This window comes from Bos javanicus, chromosome 4 (genome assembly GCF_032452875.1).
Source record: "Bos javanicus breed banteng chromosome 4, ARS-OSU_banteng_1.0, whole genome shotgun sequence".
In the NCBI taxonomy this organism is placed as follows: Eukaryota; Metazoa; Chordata; class Mammalia; order Artiodactyla; family Bovidae; genus Bos; species Bos javanicus.
The window spans coordinates 16872359-16898688 of NC_083871.1; the positions used below are offsets into that span (position 1 = coordinate 16872359).

General features: G+C 41.9%; 1 protein-coding gene across 19 annotated transcripts in view; it reads right to left on the reverse strand.

Annotated features, from left to right (window-relative positions):
• Positions 1 to 26330, reverse strand: part of ICA1 (islet cell autoantigen 1) — a 163177-nt gene that overhangs the window by 107554 nt on the left and 29293 nt on the right. For 15 of the 19 annotated variants that reach the window (XM_061413560.1, XM_061413558.1, XM_061413564.1 and 12 more), the window contains exons 3-6: positions 25397 to 25562; positions 22356 to 22428; positions 16617 to 16740; positions 12136 to 12334 (exon numbers count right to left, since the gene is read on the reverse strand). In XM_061413560.1, coding sequence (XP_061269544.1) covers positions 12136 to 12334; positions 16617 to 16740; positions 22356 to 22428; positions 25397 to 25562 — 562 coding nt within the window. The remainder of the gene's footprint in view (positions 1 to 12135; positions 12335 to 16616; positions 16741 to 22355; positions 22429 to 25396; positions 25563 to 26330) is intronic. The other 4 variants (XM_061413554.1, XM_061413552.1, XM_061413553.1 and 1 more) reach the window with 1 other exon arrangement.

Genomic DNA, 26330 nt, shown 5'->3' on the forward strand with positions numbered 1-26330 from the left:
TTTTCCTGGCAGCGCTTGGGGAAGGAGGGTGAGGAAGTATCGCCTACATGGCCTGGATGAGGAAGATATGGAAAGCTTTAAAATTAAGATGTGTTTCAACTTTTTATTCTCAAACACTTGATTTATGGTGACCATGATAAAATTCCACGGAAACCTGAGTCTGCTCTGCAGACTCTGGAAGCCCTGGGAGCAACTATGTCCTTATGCCTTCCCCAGCACTTCTGATTTTGACATGTATACTGTGTGAGTGTGAGCTCAGGCCATAATGTGTGCACAAAAAGATGTGAGGTTTAGAATCTGTAAATATTTCCATTTTTCTCTAGACTTGAGCAGTAGAAGCAGCCCTTGTGAGAGTATTAGAAAATAAACTACGAATAAATAAATACTAGGAAGCTAAAGGGATGTGACGGATTTATAGAACTGATATTACTTCTTAAGAAATGTTAATGACAAAATTAGGGCTCACAGGAGCATAAATACTCTTGGTTTAGTTTCTGAAACCTGGAAGACGCCCAATAAAAAGGAACTGATGAAGTTGCTAGATTTAGAGAAAAGTGTGCAGAAGTGCTGTAAGGGAAGATTTTGTCTGAGCCTGTTAAGTAGTGTGGATGAGAATTAGAAGTGGATGGAGAACACAGGAAAGGTCATTAAAGCCAGCAGAACCCCACTCCCTCCCCCACATCCCCCCACCAAGTAAGAGATCCAGCACCAACCTACAGATGCTGCAATGCTGCAACCCAACTCAGAGGCCCCAGCCTGGGTGGAAAACGTGGAGGACTCTTCCCTCTGGAAGAGAAGTCCTCTTTCCCTTTGATTCTTCTTTGGGAAAGAGTTTTCTCTACGTTCTCATTTGGTGCAAAACACAGAGCTCATTTCTTCTGGGATGCAACTGAGGGAGAATGGGAAAAGTTATCTTTCTACTTCTTCACCTCTTCCCAACCCTATGAGAAGAAGCCTAACTCTGCTTATTCTAGTTCTCTTAGAACAGTGAAGGCTTTTAAAAGAAACATTCTCATTGTTCTTGATTTTGGTAGGTTTCCCTCAGGCACTGGTTTTGATCATCTTATTCCTCAGTGACTTGACCACTTCACATGACTCTCCCTGCTGATGGCTTTCGAGAATGACTTCATCCTCCAACCTCCTCCATCCAGCTGCCCTGTGACATAACCTTGGGAAGTCGGCTTCCCATCTTTGCCTCTAACACGTCTTCCCTCCTCCCTTCATTATTATGAAAAACAAACTAAAAATCCCTCCTCATTTCTGTCAAAGTAAGGGACTTTTCTGTCCTTATTCCTTTCTTTCTTCTATCAAATCTTATCTGTTCCCATTCTGGTCTTAGTTATTCTCATTAATTTTTACACATTATTATTTTAAGGATAACATATGCGCATGGTACAAAATCTAAAAGGCACAAAAAGGAATACAGTACAACTCCAACCTCATTCTCATCTCTGTTTATCTCCTCTCCTCTCCTCTCTAATCTAGTCCCCTGCCTCGGAAGCAATTACTATTGCCAGGTTCTCCTGTCTCTTTCTTTCCCTCATTTAAGATAAAAAAAAAATTGAAAGGGAACGAGATCCTAAATGTAATACTCTGCTAACTTCTTTTCAGCATTCAATTTGAGAAATTTCTTCATTTATTTCCCATACAGGCGTCTATGGGCTTTCCATATGGTTCTTCCTCCCTAGATGTGGGTATTTTCCAAGTCTCTTTGCCTGGACCTCTCTCAGAACATAAACTAATACCCATGAACTATTTTTGCTCCTAAGAATGCAGAGTCCCATCTCTAAAGGCCCAGGGGGAAAAAAAAGGATTTAAAAGAACAAAGCAGAAAAAACTCCCATCCTTCATTTGTTTATATAATTAATCTATCTTGAGTGGTATCCCTTATTCCAATGTCGGCAGTCACCAGAAGAACCACAGTCAGGAATCAGCATCTAAATGACAATGGTTGTCTCAGAATCACAGCTGGGGAGTGAATTTAAATAGATGGATGGACAGATAGATGGGTCGCTGGATAGAAAGAGCCAATCAACTGTGAAGTGTTACCAAGCCCGAAAATCATATTTCATTTGATGAGAACAACAGAAGCCTGATTAATGCATGTGGGAATTTCATTTCAAAGTTATACATATGGCCTTTCAAGGGCCTGCTTCTTCTTAGGGCTCCCTGAGTCCATGTAAAATTGGCCAGTGTAAGATTTTAGGGCTCCTATATATGACTTTCATTTATCTTGTGTGATGATTAAGTGTGGGATAACTGTTGAACAGGAAATGGAATTTTTTCACTTGGGGGATAATATTCTTTTACCTGGAATTGTCCTGAACAAGTTTATGCTAGAAGGGTAAGCACACACACGTTGATGCTTTCTGTTTTAAGGTTTTACTTTTACCAAAAACTCAGTAAGGGAGGTAAAAGGAAGCCTTCTGAAAGGAGCGAGTTGAATCGTACATGATTTAGCGAGCAGAGCAACCATGCCCAGATCATACAATGGGTCATATGTAGGCCTGCTTGGCTAATTTCCCTGAGATTAAAATTGTATCTGTTCCCTGGAGACCAAAGAATCACAGATACCATTTTCTTTTTTTTTTAATCTCAGAGCTGTGAATGGAGAACACTGGTTTTCAATGGACTCATTCTTGTGATAGTTCGAACACTAATGTATGGATGGATTTGGAATTGAGATGAAGACAAGTTTCACTGACAGACAGGAAGACCTGTGAAACCACTGACAGCCTACGACTCCACTGCGAGGCCACTGCTTGGCTAAATCTCGCCAGGGATGCTTTGTTAGGGGCTTCACAAAAATAATTTAATCATTTAAAAATTGTTTTTCAAATTCTTTCAATATCCCTTCATAAGAAACTAACACAGAACCCAAGTTTGCTTGTTTGTTTCTTCATAAAGCAATTGTGATTCAGAGCTTTTTTTTCTGAAATACTAACTCTCCGTAGCCAATTTATAAGTCCAGTCTGATTTAAAAGTGACAATGTAGACAACCATCAAATCATTATGTTTTTCTGTCACAGAAAAGTCTGATTGGAAAGAAGAACGTATTTGAAAATCCCTTTAACTTTAATAAAAGTAACTTACAGTGCTGTAAAGCTATTGGCACTCAGGAAATAGTAGATGTGTTACTGCTGCTCGATAGTAAATGAAACCCTCATTCCATTTTGTGTGTCTAAGAAAACTACCATTTTGTAAAATAAAAATAATATCATAATGGAATAGGTCCCTGAAGCAGACACATTTAAAAAGAGGGTGTTAAGTTAATCCAGCAAGGTGAAACAGTCTTCTTTCATACAAAATTCTTGAAGATGGTGGTAAAAACTGCAACCAATTTACCATGAGAGAATAAGAGGAAGAGCTGAGAAAGATGATACTTGAGCTGTTAACCAAAAGGAAGATGGTAATCTAGAGGGATATGCAGACATGACAGGCTCGGAGACTGAAGCTATAGCAACAGTAACTAGTACACCATGCTACTTGAATGCAGTAATTTTCCATTAATCTGTAATCAAAAATGACACCTTCTCCAGGAGCTCCTGAAAGGAGACAGAGGCAGATGGAACAATGTGTGTTTTGGGGAAGGGGAGAGGGTATCATGGGCACCAGCCATCCCCCTGACCCCCACAACCAAAAGCACAGTGTGATGAAACATGGAAATAACGAACCCACCTGAGACAGTCTAGCTGCTGAGGGACTGAGAAAGCCATGGTTATCAGAGTTCGATCTGGTACCTGATGGTTCTCAGTAAAATCCATATGTTTTGCATACTATCGTCCATAAAATTCTCAAGACCAGGCTTGCATATGCCATCCAAGACATCTAAGTCTTAGGAAGAAAAACCAGATAATATGGCAAAAGGAAAGCTATGTTGGACTGGATCAGTTCACACTTTGATAATGAACTGTTGTCCAGAGTACATTTTGAGAGTTTACCAAGCTTTCCCTTCAAACAGAGAAATGCCATATGCAAAGATTTGATACCTCTTTTAAGACAGAGGGGAAAAAAAAATCTACTTTAAACTGACACATTAGCTTTTATGGTATTACATACATTTATTTTTAAAAATCATAGAAATATTTATGATTCTTATAGAAATGAATAAATAATGAATTAGTATGTGTAGATAGTATCTTCCAAGATGATAATATCAAAATCAAATGACTCCTTGCTTGCATAGCCTGAGTCTCATTTTTATTCAATGGCAAGATTAAATAAAACACTAAAAAGAAATTATAACATTAAAACCAGATATTTATCATGTTTTTGGAGTTCAAAGTGTGGTCTTAAAGAGTTACTTGCACACTGATGTTCATTGCAGCCTTATTTACAATAGCCAAAGTGTCAGTCGCTCAGTTGTGTCCGACTCTTTGTGACGCCATGGACTGTAACTTGCCTGGCTCCTCTGTCCATGGGATTTCCCAGGCAAGAATGCCAGAGTGGGTTGCCACTCCCTTCTCCAGGGGATCTCCCCGACCCAGAGAACCTGGGTTTCCTGCATTGCAGGCAGATTCTCTGTCATTTGAATCACCAGGGAAGCCAAAGGATGGAAGGAACTCAAATGTGTCCATGCTTAAAAACAACAACAGGTAAATAAAATGTACATACAACAGCATATCATTCAACCTTAAGATGGAAGGACAGCCTGCCACATGTTACGACATGGATGGATCTTGAACATACTATGTCAAGTGACACAAGCTGGTCACAAAAAGACAAATACTGCATGATTCCACTTACTTGAGATAATCTAAAGTAATCAGAGTCCTAAAAACAAAAAGAAGAATGCTAGGTACCAGTGGCTTGGGGAGGGGGAGATCAGGCGGGGTGGTTGTTCAACGGGCATACAGTTTCAGTTTTTCGAGACGAAAAGTTCTGGAGATCTGGTTATACAACAGTGTGTATACACTTAACACTACTGAACTGGAGACTTACAAATGGTTAAGATGGTACATTTTATGACATAAAACCATCTTCAACATTCGTAGGTACCGATAAATCGGGGGACAGCAGACATTTTTCTGTAAAGGAGCAGAATGTAAATATTTTGGCTTTGCAGTCTCTGTCATCCACCAGTCAACTCTGCCATGCTATTGTGAAAGCAGGTACAGACAATAAATAAATGAAGGCGTGGCTGTGTCAATAATAAAAAATGTTTGCAAAATTAGGTGGCCTGCCCACAGGCTACAGGCTTCTGACCCTTGCGGAAGTATTAATGTCTAAATAAGAGGTAAATATTAACAGTTTATAAGCACAAAGAGTTCCTCTACCCAAGAATTAGGAGTGAAATATTCTCCCCCTCCCCTCCCCCAGAGTCCAAGATTAAAGCAACAGGAATAAGACCAAGCAAACTCAACAAGGGACGTGGCAACCTTGTCCAGCACTCCAGCAGTCTTGCCAGGAAAATTCCAGTACACAAGAGCCTGGCGGGCTATGGTCCCAGGGGTCGCAAAGAGTCACACACAGCTGAAGCAACCCTGTGTACACAAATTCAACAAGACCGTAACTTGCTTGTCAGAGGAAAACACGATACAAAGGACAGGTTCGCCCTGCTCAAGTGGGTATACTTCTCTACTGATGGGCTTAACCATTTGAGAGCCTCATGACTTGAGGGGAAAAAAATATTACAGCTGGAAGAGAGCTTGGTGCTCAGCCAACACCTGTGCCTTCTTTGGTGAATGAGAAATCGCCACTGGCTTATCACCCCAATCCAGGCCATCACCAAGGGTGGAGGCAGAGCTGGGGCCAGGGTGAAGAGCCGCCCCACTCAGAGGTCATGCTCCCTCGTCCTCTCTATTTCCAACCACTAGGAGCAGTTAGCCAGTACCCAGCTTTCCAAGAGTTAGCTGCTTTGTGCCTGCTTTTTTCACATGGTCTTGGCCTAACCCTGGAATTAATTTTTGCTCTTCAAGTTCAGTGGAGAAAACTCAATGAAGACACTCAGGGCCCCAAAGGCCTCATCTCATGAAATTCAGAAATGAAAGCAAGGGGATCCCAATCTGTCACCCTTTCCGCATCGTGCCATGTGAACACAGCATCAAGGGACAGCAGCCTGTGGGGGGAATGGAGACTAGCCGCTAGACTGAACCTTCCCGGGCACCACAGAAAACAGGCACCCTGGCTAAACAAAGCACACGTCAAAAAGCAGCAAATGAAAACGGAGGACTGTGAGACAGACAGGATAGCGTGTGGTGGCTTTACAAAAGGGACTTTCACCTCATCAAAGAACTCAAGCCAGGGCTGAGAATTTTAGAACCAGAAGAGACAGGGTGAAAAGGGGTCAAAGCCTCCCTCTGCTTTTTTTTTTTCCCTCACAAGAACTGTTTTTATTTTTTCACAGTGTAAAGGTAAATATAATCTTTTCTTTTTTCTTTCCCCCTTAATTGGAGGATAACTGAGGCAGAAGATTTGGAGAAGGAAGGGCATGGCAACCTACTCCAGCATCTGGAGAATCCCATGGACAGAGGAACCTGGCGGACTACAGTCTATGGGATCACAAAGAGTAGGACACGACTAAAGCGACTTATCACGCATGAGGTAGAACAACAGACAAGTGAGCTGAAAGACAGAATGGTGGAAATAACTGCTGAAAAGCAGAATAAAGAAAAAGGAATGAAAACAACTGACGATAGTCTCAGAGGCCTCTGGGACAGTATTAAAGCCACCAACATTCGAATTATGGGGCTCCCTCTGCTTTTATGTCGGAGAAGGCGATGGCACCTCACTCCAGTACTCTTGCCTGGAAAATCCCATGGATGGAGGAGCCTGGTGGGCTGCAGTCCATGGGGTCACTAAGAGTCAGACACGACTTCACTTTCACTTTTCACTTTCATGCATTGGAGAGGGAAATGGCAACCCACTCCATGTTCTTGCCTGGAGAATCCCAGGGTCAGGGGAGCCTGGTGGGCTGCCGTCTATGGGGTTGCACAGAGTCGGGCACGACTGAAGCGACTTAGCAGCAGCAGCAGCAGCTGCTGCTTTTATGTACGAATTGGGCAAAGCTCCCAAGTGGGGCCTTAACTGGCTTGTCGTATGGACCCAATCCTGACATTTTCCAGCACTTGCTCAACACAACTCGTTGGAGCCCTGAGGTTGGCCCTGAACAGAAGCAGAATGCTGGGTTTAGGCTCAAGGGCTGGATGGCTCAGGCCAAGGAAAGGCCTTTCTAACAGAACGGGGAGATGGCTGAGCGGTGACTTGCCTGCATTACTTGGCATCTCCAGATCCCACGGGACCTGCCCTCAATTGCTGAAAGAGCCTGACCTCTGACAAAGACCAATGATTTCAGCAGTAATTAATGATACTGTCAAATTAATTAACCCAAGCCTTTGTCCACAGGAAGAAAAATCCCTCTGATGTCAATACTGCTCGTTACTAGTCCTTGACCAAGCTCTGCAGACCCAAACCTTCAGTAAGGGCATGGGACACCACTGACTGATGGCCCTAAAAGGTGTCTCCCTGCACCCGACACCTATTAAGCCACCGCCACCTGTTAATAAACCTTCTCATGGTAACATATCCTTTGATAATACGACTTCAGTGAATTCACAGCTCTCCAAAACCTAACACTCTTTAAATAGGCACAAGCCTGAGAACACCCGTGTGTTATCTTCCACACTCGTTACAATACCTTTTCGACACCCGTTTGAATTATGGTGATGAAATGCAATACGAACACTGTAGGATTTCATGAAAACATTTAATAAATGGCCCTCATTAAAACGCCAGTTCCCTTGTCCTTGTCTATAAGGACTCCAGCTAATCCAAATGCCTGCATAGACATTTCCATCTCATCTCTTCAGAGGATTCAGAACTATTTTCTTACACCTAACACAGCTTTCATTCCATTTAGAATAATTACTCTCTATCCCATTTCTGACTTTCAAGAAAAACAGGACACTTAATTGACCACAGGAGGACTCTCTCAAGGGCACCAGGCTGCAAAAGCTCTTGTGTGAGCTCACAACTTAAGCTGATGTAATCTGCTACAAGAAGCTGACTCCTATTTTTAAGTTATACCCTTTTACTCTGCCTTCAAAGGGCACATATATCACACGTTGTAACTGCTCATAAAATACTTTGTGGCCTTGTCTCCCATCCATTTCCCTCCTGGGGTGAATCGCACTGTCACGAGGGGTTTCCAACAGGAGTCCAGCTCTACCCACTGAAATGCATCCACCATTTCCCATGATTCGGTCTTTAGCAGAAGAGCTCCACAAGGCCACTCTCCAGGTGTCCTGTTTACCACGGTCATTTTGACAGGGAACAGATGACTAGCAGGGTCGTTCTTGAGAGCCGGCATCAGGCTTTCCCACCTCCTTGTGTTTCCCTCCCCAAAGACAGCACTTCATAAATGCTTATTAACGTCGCCACCCAGAGCCCTGTCACCAGGCTCACATGCTCAAAGGGGGTCAGCCTGAAAACGGATCATTTGCTTTATTTAATTTAAAGTTTTTCATTCATCATTTCGGTCATGCTCACTGTGTTATTAAAAAAAGTTGTTTAGCATCTCGAAAACACTAAGGGAAAAAAGCCTCAGTTGGAAGTGAAAGTACATTTGATCTCACTATTTATTTATGTATACATATTCTGCTTGTTTCTAAAAATAAAAAAATGTAATTAACCATGGGGCTGTTGTGGAGTCTGGTGGAGGTCATAACAGGACATTTGTCCCTGGTCCACTTCCCTCTTCGCTCCCTGGGCACCCTGTCTCGTCTGCGGCTTGCCCAGCCTCAAGGCTTGGGCACTTCTGGTCCCTACTCCATACTAAAATGTGAGCACAGGTTGGACCACTTGTCTCCCCTTCTCAACACCCTCATTCTCCTCGGCCCTCGGGGAGAGGTCCCTTTCGCCGTGGTCTGCTTACCTGCCCAGACCATGACCCACCCCCACTTCGCTTTTCATCCTCTGGTTGCAGGGGCCTAAAAGGAGCGAAATGTGTTGTTTCCTTTCACGCAAAGGCCTTTGTCCACATTGCTTCCTCAGACTGGAACTCTGTTCTGCAGTGCCCCCTCCCTCTACCCGGCTCCCTCCCACTCATCCTTCACAGGTGGTTCAGATGCCACTTCCTCCAGGAAGCCCGGCAGGTCAGGGGTGTTCCTGCCGCACCAGGGGCTGCAGCTCATCTCACCACACCATGTTCACTTGCTCTGTCTCCAAGTGACTTCCTGGGGCAGCCCTGTGTCTGCTCACTCCCCACTGTATCCCTCTGCACGTGGCCTGGCACAAGGTGGGCTTCAATCTCATTTGTTGGATGAATGAATAAATACATGCTGCTGCTGCTGCTGCTAAGTCGCTTCAGTTGTGTCCGACATGAGGGTACCCTAAAGACTGCAACCAGAGAGGGGTCCCACTTGTGAGGTATGAATTCAAATTTTGTTTTCTCAGAAAGTATGAACTCAAAGAATAGAATTTAACTCAGGATTCATCAGCTAAAATGTGAAGAAGATTTAAAGCAATTATCCTCCAATTAAAAATAAATTAAAAAAAACCACAAATAAGAAAGAATTCAAAAAAAAAAAAAAAAGGGGAAGCAGGCAGCTGGCTCTGAGGAAACTAAACACCCCCCACCCCCCCCACCCCCCCCACCCCGACACACACAGTGACTCCTACTCTTACAGGGGACTCAGAAATGCCTTTTGGTAACTCTTTCCCGGAGAGATAAATGGAGACTCTGTTTAAAACGGAATCCCGCTGGGACAAAACACTAAGGCTGGCTCCAAGTTAAGATTCATGTTAGGAACTCCAAGCGAACAGCAACCTCCACACTTTACATTCATTCTGAAGAGGGCAGCAAGCCACAAACCCATAATGCTACTTCTTACTTGCAAAACCACATATATCAATTCCCCAAACATTATAAAGTCAGTTGCACGTGGTGGAAAGGCTCTGCAGGTGTGAGAAGGCATGAATCCGGCACACAAATGGCACGGCTGGCATCTGGCCATCTGATACGGGTGCTAACTGGGGTCACGTGCTGGGCTGACCTGGGGATTTTTGTAAAGAGAACTAAACTGGTTCCTCATGGAGAGGCTAGTCTAATCAAGTATACGCTTGCATACAGACTCTCCTTTTTTTTTTTTTTTAAATTCTTTCCCGAAATTCTAAGTACACCATGTTCAGCTATTAAATCCAGGACACACGGGACTGTGGAGGAAGGCATTGCTTCAGCTACTTCTGCATAGCAAAGAATTAAAAAAAAAAAACAACCCATATTTTCCAAAATCAACAGATAGATGACACTAGAGAGTGGGTAATGTTTCAACATTCAAACCAATGATGAAGCGTTCTTGGTTTATTTCATCCTTACACAGCTAGTAACACCCTTCATAACAAAACTAAATAAATACAATTTCACATGAAAATTCTTCTGCCTTCTGGAATAATTTTACATTTATTACCTGGCACAGAGAAAGTGCTCAGGAAATGTATGTTGAATGGATAACCACAGGAGGGCTGTAGCTATGAAAATGCCTTTGTCAATCTTAGGTACACTGTTTAACTCCCCTTTATTCTCCTTTTAAAGAAAAAATGATGCATATTTTCTAGGATTCTGATTTTTCATTTCCCTGTCATTTCATTGATCCTGTACTAGCTACTTAGGTATCACTTTCCTCCTCTGTAAAATTAAGTCTGTGTTTTGGTTATTGTGAGGCTTAAAGGAGGTAGTAGAGTGACTGGCTTACACCCTGCAGATAATGTTGGGGTTTTCGTTTCCTTTTTCCTTTTTAACCTCTCCACTCCATCCTCTTCCGATCTCCAAATAAAATGTCAAAGACAAACCAAATCACCAGTCTGATTAAAAAGCCAGGAAATTTCAAATGTAGCCTGGGCTCGCCAACATCTAGCCGTCAACCGTTGAAAAGTTTTATTTACTATTTTGGGGCCTTGGTTTTCTCTTTCACTAACTCATCTTTAAGGAACTTTTCAGGTCTGATTTTCCATGAGCTCAGAAACCTGTCTTATTGAGGAGCTGGCTACTGAGAACACACTAATGTCATCTATGATCAGGAAGAAAATGATCTCTGAGTCCCTTCATAAAGAGGGATTTCAAATGACAAACCACAGTAAAACTTGCCTTTTAAAAGGATTTTTGTCAATCTAATACCTGGGTCAACATTTGGTGACCCTATTCTTAAGCAACAGAAGGTTCCTCTTTTCCCTCACCCCATATATCCCCCCAAGTCCCCCCCACTATCTGACCTCCTGCACATCAGAAATGTTTCCCATCCACTGCTCTGCAATGATGTACTTAGAAATCTAGGGATTTTAAGCAACATCACAGTTACAAATGGATCATTCGAAATGAGTAAGACAATTGACACAATATTATGTCAAATCTAACAGTTGCTAGATTTTTGTCTTTCATACCCTGAAATATACCCAAGTTGATCAAACAAAGACCTACCAAGATTATACACAACAAAAACCTCTCTGTATTTTCATAAATATTCAGTGTATGACTACCACCTAGTGGTGCAACATATCCTTGCATGACCAATCTCCAAAGAGCTAAATGGACCGGGGACACTAAAAACCAATGAAACGTCGTCCCTCTGCTGCTTACCAGTCGTTTCAGGGAAATTTAAGAACATAGCCATCTCCTCAACTATTTTGCTCATACAAATGTGTGAAAGGTCTACTGCAGATGGAGTCAATGCCACATTACTTAATCCTACAAGTCAACCCCACTGCTTCCAAACCTTCTCACCAAACAAAGGAACATTATTATTCTATTAATTGTAATATTCATTAGCAATTTAAAAAAGATTTCCCCAGTAGTCTGTTCTCACCTTCCAGTTTCATTTGATCTAATCTTGATTTTTAGTTATGCATGAAAAAGCATTTAGAAGTGACAGCCTTACAAAAAAGTGCACATTATATGAAAATCTGACTTCAATTAAAATCAGTTACCAAATGCCAGCAATTTCCAGCTGTCTCTTCTATCTCATCCTTAGAGAATTATATATCACATTAATTGGTATTCTGTCACATAGAGAGACACCAGTGATGATTAATTGCCTCCTTGGTGTTTTGAGTTGCGTCTTCTTCACTAAGGGGATTCAAATCACTCACGTCTCATTACCTTCCGGCAGGGACCCCTTTTGGGAACCCCCATGGAACCCCTACCTTCCTGAACTTCTCCATTTGCTTGCAGAGGTCTGGATCAAGCTCCTGGGACACGTCCTTCATCCACAGTAGCGCCCCTCTGTATTCAGTCCGGCACTGCTCCATGCGGTTCACCGTCAGCCAGGTGTCGGAGATGGCCCTGTGCCGGAAAGTCTCCACTTCTTGGTGGAAGCGGCACAGAGGGTTTCTCAAAGCCAACCTAGACCAGAGGGTAAAGCCACAGTCTTGAAACCGAGAGGGCCAGCAATCTGAATCCCTGACAACTTACTGATCTTAAATTCACGAGTTAGTGCGTGAAACATACTCCAGGCTGCAGAGGTATCTGCAGACGTATAAACTGAAATGTATGGAACTTCTAAGTCAACCAGGAGACGGTTATCCAAGCTAATTACTGTTACTTAACGGTATCATTCGGAGAAGGCAATGGCACCCCACTCCAGTACTCTTGCCTGGAAAATCCCATGGACTGGGGAGCCTGGTAGGCTGCAGTCCATGGGGTCGCTAAGAGTCAGACACAACTGAGCAACTTCACTTTCACTTTTCACTTTCATGCATTGGAGAAGGAAATGGCAACCCACTCCAGTATTCTTGCCTGGAGAATCCCAGGGATGGGGGAGCCTGGTGGGCTGCCGTCTACGGGGTTGCACAGAGTCGGACACGACTGAAGCGACTTAGCAGCAGCAGCAGCAGCAGCAACGGTATCATTGGGGAGTCTCTCGATCTGTATTATTGGGGTTGGTCTCATGCCTGGGCAGAGTAACTTATTTAAAGCTGGAACCTATCTTTTGTTCACAGAGGAACATCAAGGAATGACCATTTCCCATTTCTGCCCTTGGCCACTCCCTGCCTTCTGCCTCCCTGAAGCCTGGTCCTTTGAGAAGGGATGGACATGGGCACGATGAGGTCATTCTGGATCACTCTGTGAAGGCCAGGGCGTCTGCTCTTTGCTTCAGTAGTCACAGAGAATGAAGGACAAACAGAAGCTTCACTAAATGGTCTAGGAAGGGGACAAGTATGTTTACTGAGGGTCTACTGTGTTGGGCGCTTTCAGATATGCTATGTGATCTGATTCTCATCTTAAAAAACTTAAGGATACTGTACCAGAAATGAATGTATATGATACAACAAAGTGAGTATAAAATAATATATTGTTCGTAACATACCATCATTTATTCAGCTAAAAAATATTTGTGTGCTTAGTCACTTCAGTCGTGTCCAACTCTTTGCGATGCTATGGACTGTAGCCCATAAGGCTGCTCTGTCCATGGGATTCTCCAGGCAAGAATACTGGAGTGGGTTGCCATGCCCTCCTCCAGGAGATCTTCCCCACCCAGGATGCATAGCAAAATTTGGATAAAATATTTATTTGGGAGGGGGAGGAGGATACTGCTTCTTTCATCTTCCTCCTCAAAATGAGTAATGTCAGATGAGTTATACACTTAAAATACAGTCGTCTCTATGCAGTTGCAGGGTACAGGTTCAAAAAATAAAAGACTAGTATTTACATCTCAATTTAAGGGCAAACTTGTTAAGCTAAAGGGAACAATGATGTCAGTGAGCTGAAGTCAGCTCTTGGCAGTTCCATCAACATCACAGTGCCTGACCTGTATACCGCACTCTAAGATTATAGATGGGACAACAAATTATTCAAAAGGAAAAAGGTTCCCTTTACTATTTTCTCCAGTTTTCCTTGTCTGTAAAGCATTGTTATTAAACATTCAGCACTTCTCTAAAAATAGCTTGCTCACATCATCCTACCTAGATGTCACGGGCTGTTTTATTGTTGTGCCATAAAGTAAGCTTGTGTTTTATCACCGCTGGATTAAATTTAATACTTACTTTTCATCAAACTGAATGGGCTGTTGTAGCAATGACTACCAAATAAAGTGAGTAAAACTAACACTGTTGTGAAGGTTTATAAAATTGGAGACTTCTTTTTAAAGAAAGAGCCCTCAGCTGTCCCTCTAAGGATCCCGTTCATTTCTGGTCTCCTTTGCCTCTGCTTTTAGAGTTTGCCAGTTTTACAAAACTGCCTGATACAGAGTCTTGTGAATAAAATAGTCTCCATTTCTCAGACTATTGTAAAGTTAGAAACCTTTGAGGATGTAATGACATGATGATAGATGTTAATATCTTGAAGAAAAGAAAAAGGTGTGTAAAATCACATCATTTTTTTCTGTAACTTGTTTCACATAAAATCAGAAAGGTGAAAACCCATTCACTTGTGGTACAAGGGACTGAGTCTAAACCAAGAAAAAATTCAATAACTAAATGTCAAGCTTCAGTAAAAAGACCAGCCCGTGTTTCCATTCATTAAAATCGACCCAATGAGAATAATCAATAGAATACCTAAAAGTCTAGTCCAAAGATGTTTATTCTTTAGTAGGAAAAGGTAGAAATGACACAAAGAGTGGACAGAGGGCCTGGGATAAATGCATCATGACATGCCCAGATGATGAAATACTATGCTATGGATGTTTTATAAAATGTATATATGGATTATTTGGTCAAAAACCAATTTGCTAAATAATCAGTATGCAGTACTATACAAAATTATGTGGTATAATGCTGTTTACATGAAAAATATATTCTGGCAAATGCCAAGTTATGTCCATTTGAGAATTTGACTTTATGAGAGTTTATATCATCTTCCTTCTTTCCTCATGTGCAGAGTACTCGTTTCGATTTCATGTGCCTGGTGAGCACTTGAGTATCATGCGATCAGAGCCATTGTATAGGAGGCCGTCTTCCAAATTGCAACACTGGGCAAGCTGCATTCATTTATGGACGGATACAGGGCAGTCTGCTGTACTGCTGTACAGGTTTATTGCAATGATACTTTCCAGTATCATTTGCATTGCTTTAATGTTTTTGTCTGTATCCAAAGGTTAGACTGTATGAACTTCAGGTGCCATATGCTTTGTGAGATAGCTTGCTACATGAATATGAAAGGATATAATTGGATAGCAATGTTATAAAATTATATGATCAGTAATGGTAACTCTTGGAGTGATTATGTCCAAGGATTTGGTTTCTTTCCCATAAATGGATGTTAATCTTAGCATGAAGGTATGTTTAAGAATTTTCCCCACTGAAATTAGTGATAACCATATACATAATACATGAGAATTTATGAAAGGTTTTTTCAAAAATCAATGATCCTTGTAAGACTGTGGAAAGCATATAAGCACTGAGAGAATTTATCAAGGGGTTAAAAGCGAGTCAATCTCTATTTGAAAAATGTGAGTTGTTTTTAATTTTCTCCTTTTGTTTTTCCCTGTTTTAAAATTTTTCTAGAATGAGTATGTATTATTTTTACAAGGAATATAGTTATAAATAAGGTTAAAGGGTACAATTCAAGATTATAAACACTTTTCTTGAAAAGCTGGGGTAGAGAACTCTTGGAAATTTTTCCATTCAGCCATGAAAGTTGGGGTCCAAATGTCATTAGAAAGAACCAAAATGCCCACAAGAGGGGGGGGGCCACTGAAAAATGGACACAGTGGGTCTCTTTTTTCTACCCCAGCTTTCTTGGGTCTTCCTAGGAACAGGTGATGGTCTGCTCCCGGTCCACTGAGAGAGAAAAGCAGCAGGGAGAAACTCACGAGAGACAGTTAATTTGCTGGACAGGCTGGGTGAGTGAAATTTTTGTAGCCCGAATATTTTTGGAGATTGCCCACAAGCCTTATTTAGGTATAACATTTCGGTATAAAGTTTGCCTAATATTAGTGAGTGACACTGGGGAAAGGGGGCTTCTTAATTACTGGGGAAGGAGGAGGAGAGAAGGAATGTCGCCGCCTCAGATACCAAGTGTGTCTCTGCAGTGGCTCCTGTTTATTCTACACGGACCCTGAACATGAGTCATAGTAGTGTTAAAAAAGAAAGTCATTGATTTACTACAATTTTCTCTGACCCAGAGCTTCCCAAACTTGAATGCACATGGAAAACAATTGGGGAACCCATTAAAATCTAGATATGGACTCAGCAGTTCTGGGGTGGGGGTGGATTTTGCATTTCAAATAAGCTCTCCTCCGCTGAGGCTGCTGCTGCTGCTGCCCCAGCGTCTGAGCATCTTGAACAGCACCCCTCTCAAGTGTACTGCCCCCAGAGAGCAGTGAGCGAACCCTTAGGCCCGTCTCGTTAGGCTCCTGCTGAAAGGGGACCAGACAGATTGCTACAAACAACGCAGGAGGTCAAACTATAAGCCTAGGACAGCACTCCCAGGATTGGTGTATGACTATGGACCAGAAGAGGTATGAAAACATTTAAAAAAGTCGATAGGGAAGGAAAAAGATTACACATGCTATCTTAGAGTTGAATACAAACAGACTAACAGCTGTGAACAGAGGCGGCCCTCACTTTCAGACAAGGGCCCTCTAAAGACCAGGGGCAGGTTCCCTTCACGAGTGAGTGGGTCCCAGGTCCTCAGGAGACCCCCCTCCCTCGATCGCCATCAGCAGACCCCAGTGAAGGCCACACACCTTTGCTGGGAAGAAAAGCAGAGGGCCTTTCCTGTCGCTTGCATCATTTTTCCAGCTCTGGTTTTATCTTGGAAGCCTTGGGACCGGAGAAACTTTCCCAGTTCGTTTTCTTCTTGAGACAAGACTGATGGAGAAAAGACCAAAAGGAGCCATGAACAATGAACATCTTTATTACAGAGAAAAGGAAAGAGGCAAATCACAAGGTCTTCTCTCTTCTAGAGACAAAGACGGGATGAAATTAAATCCAAGTGGCAGGCTGTGAGGTAGCCCTCCCCACCCCCCACCACTGCATTTAACTTTCATGCTGTTCTTCCATTGACAAAATGAGAGATCAAATTCACTTCAGCACATCTGTCAGTACGCTTGCTGCCCTGTAACCAGAACCAGAAAATGACCTCTGTACTGAAAAGCGAGCCGATAATGCGCTGCTCTGGACTGAAATTAAAAAGTTGGGTTGTAGAGTATGACTGTGGGAATCTTCTGTGGCTGCCTATAGTGTAGGGCCAGTGTCCTCCTTTTATTCCCTCTTGCTGACTTTTTGATCTCTGCCTTCTGAATAACATTCCACTTGCTTGTACAGCAATTCAAGTATCTTATCCGTGGCACAAGTACTTGGTGGGAGGAGGGGGGTGGAGACAGAGGGTATGTAGGTAATCAGGCTGATGACTTGGCAGATTTTTAAAACTCAGAGCTGGAATCAAATCTGAATTGGTTATGCCTAACTTTGACCTTACATTTTTTAAAAATAAAATTGAGGTATAACTGACATACAGCATTGTATTAGTTTCAAGTGTACAACAAAAATGATTCAATATTTGTGTATTTGGCCTTATTTTTAAAGACAACCTCAGAGGGCACTGCTGGTAAGAAAGGGACACCTACAAGCTCTCTCCTGACTGATTTGGCAGTAAATATTTAAAAGGCAGAATTGTGGGTCTTCCCTGGCAGTCCAGGTTAGGACTCTGCGCTGCTGATGCAGGGGGCGTGGGTTCGATCCCTGGTCAGGGAACTGAGATTCCACACGCCACAAGGTATGGCCGAAAAACTGAAAAACAAAATAAAGTACAGGTTTTTTTCTCTATAAAACATTTTTTTAAAAGTCAAAATTGTGTATCTCTTTTGACATTGTACTTCTGATAGGAGTACATCCTGAGGAAGTAGTAAAATGGGCACAAAGATACATAGATAGATAGATATAATCATAGCACAGTTATTTCTAATAGCAAAACTCTCTCTCTCTCTCTCTACCACGGGGACTGACTTAACCAGCGTGGTGCACCCACTCCGTGGATGTGTGAGCTGTTCTGCAGCCACTGGCCTGAATACACTTTCCCTAACAGCTGAGCCACAGGTAGGCAGTGACGCTGAGCTTCCTTGAACGCTTTTTTCTCGAAGCACAGCTTTTGATAGGGATGCACTTTGAACATTGCTCTCCTTTCACATCGCTGTATTGATGCATTTACCAATCACTTGTCTCTAAAAACGTTTTCTAAATGCTACCAGAATTCTTGTCCGTTTTCATGAACAATCCAGACTTCTTTCAGGATGCACCCCATCCCTGACACGATGTCCCCAGCAATAACTAGAAAACATTAGCCAGGAACCAGTAACCCAAAGGTGAATGTTAAAGCTGCACTGCTTCCTTATTAACCTATGACTGCAGTTTACTTTCAACATTCCATGGAGAAGAGGTTTTTCGAATCCATTTTTCCTGATGGTGAACGACTACACTCCTTCCCCTTCTGTTTTCTCAAAATCAAGTGCATTGGTCAAAGCCTTGCTCAAAAGCTACTTCCTTTGTGAAGCAGGTGACCCCTCCTTCTCTGTGACAGCAGTGCCCTCTCGGCACCTGGTACTAGAGTGTCTGTGGGTGGGCATGTGTCTATTCTTCCCATGAGAATCCCAGCTTTCTTGACAGGGACCTCATCCAGACTATGGATTCCCAAGGCTGAGCAGAAAAGTCGTATTCAGGGCATTAATTAAATGCTTGTGAAACTGAATTAACTATAATTTTTGCCTTGTTATCCCTGTATACTTTACTTCACTTTAAATGCTTATCTGATACTTATATGTCATGGTTCTAGGTAAAAAAAAAAAAAAAATCAAAAAAAAAATTCCTCTAAGAAATGTTGTTGTTTTTTACTACCTTCCATTCTTCTTCCTTTCCACTTACTAACATGGGACTCACTCAACTGCACAATTAGGAACAATTTCATATCTTTGCTTACAACAGTGTGAGGCTATTGTCACCTACCTTCCTTACCTTGAAGCCTCAAGTCACATACAAATGAACACACGAGCTTAAGGCCAGGAAGAAAACCAGTTCATGGCCCTAAACGACTACGTGTGTTAGTAGTGCTAGTCGCTCAGTCGTGTCCGATTCTCTGCGACCTCGTGGACTGTAGCCTGCCAGGCTCCTCTGTCCATGGGATTCTCCAGGCAAGAATACTGGAGTGGGGTGCCATTCCCTTCTCCAGGGGATCTTCCCAACCCAGGGATTATAAGGCTGGTGAAATGTACTCTTTGCTATACAAACCTACGTAGGTTGGAGCATTTGAGAATTCAGGTTTGGCTATTTTACACACTTGAGGATTAAACTCGGGGTGCTAGATAGGCTTCATTTTAAGAGCTGAACCCTGGTCAGTGGGACAGGGCTGCTCAGAGGGTGGTGGGAAGACTGAGGGACCTCAGGCTCCAGGCTGGATGACTTAGTGATGACCGTGTCATTTTCTAAGAAGGGATGTTCATGCTTTAATTTCAGTTTTAAAATCCAAATACTGAAATAAATTTACAAAGTTTAAAATTCAGCTGCAACACAGGTATCAGATCATTCTTAATGTTCCTACGTATAAGGTTTCACTTAACAAGGACTTAATTCAGAGACAAATAAAAACCTATTCATATTTAATTGCTGATTAGATTTTTCAGATGTGCCCTGAAAAGGGAACCAAAGAACTATAAAACCAATTAGCTTGGCAGCATTAATTCACTTAGCACAAATTTACAGATGATCTCATTGTACAAGGCACTGTTCTGGCCACTGCAAATAAAGAGATGGACAAGACACACGAGGACCCTGCTGATGCAGCTTAGGTTCAAGGAACAGGAGACAGAATATAAAAAATACAAAACTCAAACTCAACACACAAAAAGTAAAATGCCAGGTAAGATGGGGGTGGGGCGTAAGAGAGAGTGACAGGTAACTGTTTTGGGCTGGGTGGTCATGCAAGGTGTCTCTGAGCAGGAGAATAAGCTGAGCTTTGAGATAAGGGGCTGCTTGAGACAATGAGGGCAGGGACATCCCAGATGGAGGAAGTGGTGAGGAAGTGGTGAGTGCAAAAGCCTCAGGTCACGTGGCGTGTAAGAGCGAAAGTGGCTGGAGAGGTGAGGTGGGTCAGATCCAGTAGGAATTTGTAACCCATGGTATGGAAGTGTACATCTTACATTAAGTGATACTGGAGGCTTCTCAGCAGAAGAACAATATGATCCAATGTACTTAAAAAAAAAAAACCAACTTTACTTTGAAATAATTTTAGGCTGATAGAAAAACTGTAAGTAGGATACAGAGTTCCTGTGCACTCTTCTTCCCCTAATGTTAGCATCGTACACAGCCATGGTTGTTGTTGCGGCTGTTTAGTCGCTAAGTCACGTCCGACTCTTTGTGACCCCATAGACTACAGCGTGCCAGGCTCCTCTGTCCATGGGATTTCTCCGGCAAGAATACTAGAGTGGGTTGCCATTTCTTTCTCCAGGGGATCTTCCCGACCCAGGATCAAAACCGTATCTCCTGGATTGGTAGGTGGATTCTGTACCACTGAGCCACCAGGGAAATCCATATAACTGTTGTACACCGATCAAAACTAGGAAAATACCACTGATAGAGTATTACTATTTAAACTACAATCCTAGTGAATTTTCCTAGTTTTCCCATTAACGTCCTTCTTCTGTTCCAGGATCCCACATTGCATTGAGTTGTCAATCTGTTTGGTCTCCTTTGACCTGTGCAAGTTTCTCTGTCTTTCTCGACTTGTATGACCTTGGTGCCCTTGAAGAGTACTGGTCAGGTGTTTTGTGGTCTGTCCTCTATTTGGGTTTATTTGCTTTCTCACGATTAGACTGGATTTAGGGGAAGGAAACAGCAGAAGTGGAGTCTCCTTCTTAGTGTAAGATTTCAGGGCTACAGGAGATCAACACACATCATTACTGGTGATGTTAACTAACCCCTATCATTTGGTTCATGTCATGTCTATTGGATTTCCCCACTGTAAAACTGAGATTCTTTTTCCTTTCATAATTGTTAAAAATCTTGGGAGTAAATTCAGAAGACTGTACGAAGATGCAGTCTCTTCTCAAACTTTCACTCACTAATTGTAACATCTTTCCGGGAATCATGCGTGTCACAATTCTTTCTGTGGGTGTGCTTTTGTGGTTCCCTCATTCTTTCTAGATTAATCGCAATTATTTTATAAGGAAGAACTATTTCTTCTCCGCCATTTCTTTGCTTATTTCTATACACACACTTGATGGACATTATCTCACTTCATGGGTTGTAACCTAATACTATTCATCATTTTTGTTGTTGCTCAGATTACTCCAGCTTTGACCCCTGGGAGCTCCAGGAGATGGCTGAGTGCTCTCTGACTGCAGTGTGGATGATGAGCTGGAGGAGGCAAAAGTAGGGGCAGGGAGACCAGTTAGGAAGCTGATGCAGCCAAACAAGGAAGAGAGTGATGACGGTGGCCTGAATGAAGGCAGTGGCCGTGAAGAGGTAGAGGAAGGAGAACTGGAAAGCAAATGAGCTGACAAAATGGACCAGCACCTGTGACTGACTGGACGTGGGACAGAGAAATGTCGGAGGCAGGGTGCCATGTGTCTGGACTGCCTCATACCTGAAGACTGTGGACTGATAGCCCTGGAGACATCTTAGCTCAAATATCTGGTAAATAGTAACACAGATAATTTACCAAATTTTGCCTCTAAATCCTGGGATTTTGTACTTCCACAAAATAGTCTTCATAAAAGATTACTAATAAAGGAAAATGGCCAACTGTTAATTTGTGATTACTGGAAAGGGGTTTGAGGAGTCAGAAACAAACTTCTCAGAGTTTGGTCTCAGAAATACAGAAACTGTACTCTTAAACGATCTCCACATGGAAATTTAAAAACAAAGAGACACAACAACTTGATATTTAGCATTTCAGAGACAACTCTGTTGGTAATGATTTTAAGATGGATGACCATAGGAAAATCTTCTTCCCTAAAAAAACCAGTATCTGACATTACAAAATGTTCAGGAAGAAGTGCTGTCAACAAAATATAGTCAATGGATTAACTGTATGTGCCTTCTCTCTTCATTTGGTCATTTTAAAAGGAACAAAACTGGACCTAAGAGAGCCTAGGCAATCAAATAGTAACAGCTCCAAAATTTTAAATCCCATGATATAAAACTGAGAAAACTTTTTTATAACTAGGAAAAGAAGTGGCACATACTTACCCACGGTAGGCTACATGCAAAGCTCCTCTGTTATTGCACTTGCACTGAGAGATAAACAGCCTATGTAAAGAATTTCTGATAAAATTTTTAAAGACCCCAACCTACCTATTAAAGAGCAAAGACAGACACCCCGAAACACTTGTTTTCTTGTCTTGCCTCCTAAACATATAAAATTATACATTAAGACAAAATATCCAATATCTTACTGTCTATTTGGTCAATATTCATACTTAAGGCATACTTACAACATATTCTCTTTTGATAGAGTACAATTGCTTTAGACAAGTCCAGACAGGTTCTCTGAATTGAGTGAAACAGCTATAATAAAAATACAAACAAAATGCTAAATAAAACAGGCAGCAATGAAATAAAAAACAATTACACTGAATATAACCATAATGTCTGATTTGCCCACTAAAAACAAGATCATATGCCTAAGTATGCTTGGTGTTATGTGATGTACTAAACAGAAAATGTGACCAAAGCTTTTAAATATGCTCCTGTTTTTCTCTATTTATTAGAGTTCATCATCTCTGCAATCTAAAATGAAATCTGCAGAAAGATGATTTCCTCCAGACTACTCAAATAATAGCTGAAAAACAGAAATCCTAAGTGCAGGGCCCATTAGAGGACTTGGTAAACCAGAGACCCAATATTCATTCATAATCTAATTTCTTTCTTTTACCACTTGCTGTTTTTTTTTTTTTTTCAAATGGAGGATCTGTCAATTAAGCATCATATTTAAAACACGACACTAGCTTATTCTATGATCCTAATGCATACTTAAACAACTCTATAAAAACAAACAAAAATCAATCAGCTGAATGTTCTGTCTGCTTTGAAGACATCTGGTAAAATGGAGTTTAGCTAGCAGCCCCTATCACTCCTTCTTTTCCCAATTACTTCATAAAATACATGTAGAAGAAACCTAATATGTCATGCTATGGCCATAACAGAGAATATTAAGGGGAAAGCAGGTAGGCTATAGGGGGAAGAATTTAACTAGATTTTAATTTCTGGTCTTTGCTTCAGAAATGGAGACAGTTCAAGAGAAGCTAAAACAGTTTTAAATCAACTATACTACAATATTTTTTTTTTAAAGGAGAGCATATAGTTCAGAGACATCACACTTTCTCCACCCTCTGTCTACTGACTCAGAGACTGGGATCAATTAAAAAACCTGGCGGACAAACCTTGTGCCTCTGAAGAGCCGCTTCGGAAAGGAGTGCAAGGCTCCTCCCCCTCTCCCCTGGCTTACCGGCCATGCCGATGTAGCCGTCACAACTGGTGTTACAAAGCACTTCATCGTTTGAGTCAAAACAGAAGACTGGCTTCGTGATAAATATGACCAAATGTTCTAATAAAAATGGACATATGCATATATACCGAAAAGATTAAAAACCACTTTTACGAATGCTTAATATGATCAATCTTGGTCACGTGGAGTATGCGTGCGTGCATGCTAAGCTGCTTCAGGCTCTGACTCTGCATCCTCATGGACCACAGCCCGCCAGGCTCCTCAGTCCGTGGATTTCCCAGGGAAGAGTACTAGAGCGGGTTGCCATGCCCTCCCCCAGGGGATCTTCCTGACCCAGGGACGGAATCTGTGCCTCTTACGTCAACCTGTATTGGCAGGTGTGTTCTTTACCACTAGTGCCACCTGGGAAGCCTGAAAATGCTGCTGCAAGAGCCTAAATATAAACATAAAATCACTGTATTTTGTTTCACATACTAGAAATTAACATACTAAATTTGAATAATGCTTGTATTTACTAGGTTGTTAAGAGGAAAAAATAAATCTATAAGATGTGAGAAGCATATACAACTTATCATCATTTCAATTCTATTTAGAATACTAAAATCAGAACAGAGGCCTTGGGACATCCCTGGTGGTCCAGTGGTTAAGACTCCATGCTTCCAGTTCAGGGGATGCAGGTTCCATTTCGGGTCAGTGAACTAAGATCCCACATGCCACGGGACATGGCCCCCCCCGCCCCCGCAAAAGTATATTATCGCTTAAAAAAAATAGAGGCCTCCTGGTTCTTCTCCTCTCTGCTGCAACAATCTCTATTAGCGCATCTCCGTCAAGCCCAGCTTCGGTTAGAAGAATCCCACTGACAGGAGAGAGGGCTGGGAACTCATGTTACTTGTATTACCGTGCATACTTATTCACTGGATACTTATGAATGTGTACCGTGTCTGGCTGAGCATACAACAGTGAATAAGGCTGACACGGAATCTGACCCCTGATGGAGAGAGGGCAGGCAAACGAACACCTGAGATAATTCCATGAGAGATGAGTTCTGGGAATCATGGCCCTGGGTCTAGTTCTTTCCTCAGGTACACAGGATGAATGAGCCTTATCCTCTTCCACGTGACAGCCCAGCCCAGAGAATCGGTGGCTAACATCTCCCCTTCAGCCTCTCTTTCCCAGAAGAAGCACAGTTCGCACCATCCTGGCCCCTCCCTTCTCAGAACGCTTTTTGAAATCTTGAACTTTTGACCTTCCTCTCATTAAGTGTTCAGCTCATGAATTGTAGCTTATATGTTGATATCACTCTGAATTCTTATTAGACCACGTAACACATTATTTCTCTCTGTGCCCTCTCATTCACAGAAGTGATAAGTATGCTTTAAAAATTTTTTTTTAATTAAGTTTTTGGGGAGTATAGTTGGTTTACAATGTTGTGTTAGCTTCTGCTGTATAGCAAATGCTTTTTAAATTTTGATCTAAAGTATCAGCAGAATGTCCAGCAAGGTAGGAAATTAGTGGCCCTTTCACCAGGTATTTGAGAGTCAATCAGCTACTAATTCAGCTTACTGTGTTATTAACTAGTCTAACTAAATATTAGTTAATTCATTCTTGAATTTTCCAGGATTCAACACAACCTTATTAGACTCATGTTCCAGGACTTTTTGCTGTCATCCTTTTTTTTTCTTTAAATGTAAACATTTGTCTGACCCTAACTATCTATAGTAGCACTGGCTCTTTGAGTTAATGTTTTTTAACAAACATTTATTGAGAATTTACCACATTTCATGCATTCCAATAAAGTGCTTAAAAAATGAATTAACTGAGGTATACTGGTGGTTACAGAATTGTGGGTTTAAAAAAAATATGCTGGAATTCAATTGATCTGATCCTAGATTTTCCTCATGAACGATTTTGTTTGCAATGTGTTTTCAAATACAAAGCACACCTATATGCTTGCTTCTGTGAATACACTCTCAGACTCTGTCCCTAGCAAGATGGCCATACGGGGGTCAAGGGCCATGAAGCGCTCACCTCTAGCTTGGCGTCCAGGTCTGCGTCAGAGGCAACGACATGCTCATCTTCTTTCTTCCCCGTGGCTTTAATAAAGGCTTGCTTCGTTTCCCAATACTTCTGCTGCATCTTATTTACAACTGACTTGTCTTGGGGATATCGATTGTGTAAGTCCCAGGGATAACTGCTAAAAGGCACAGGCATTCAAAGAGAGGTTTTACTCACAACTTTCAAAAAGATTTAAGACATCAGAGCACAAACAAATGTATCCAAACGTTCACAACGTTACTAAACACAGAAGTGCTTTCCTACATGGTTATTACACCAAAAGGTTAATCAAGTCTAATTTTTACACCAAAACCTTACAAGTTAGTGAGGAAATTAAGAAACTTTGGCAGGAAACCGAGGAACTCAAGCTCGAGGACTTTGGAAATTGAAAGACTGGAGAAATGGAGAAAGGGAAGCCAAGCCAGGCAAGGGGACTGCCTCAAGCACCCCAGGGAGTAACAGATAAAGCCGAACACCAAAGTTCTCTCCAGTCTGCACTGCAGCCAACGCTGAAGTGATGGCAGAAAAGTAGAGATAAGGGGCTGCAAAATAGCATACTTGAAAGCTGTCACAGAGGTCCCTCACATAGTCAAACTCACAGAATCAGGACAGAAATGTGGTTCCCTGATGTTGGACAGGGAGGAGGAAAGGGGAAATTACTGATCGACAGGCATAAAATTTCAGTGGTGCAAGATGAGTAAGTTCTAGAGATCGGCTGCACAACCGTGTGCCTGCAATTCACATTGTGCCTGTAGTTCACAGGCACATTTAAAATTTTGTTAAAACGGTAGATCTCATGTCAAGTGTTCTTACTACAGACACACAAAATTTTGAAAAAAAAATTTTTTTAATTGGTTATGGATTTCTCGTATTAAAATTTTAAATTATTAAACATAAATGGTTAAAA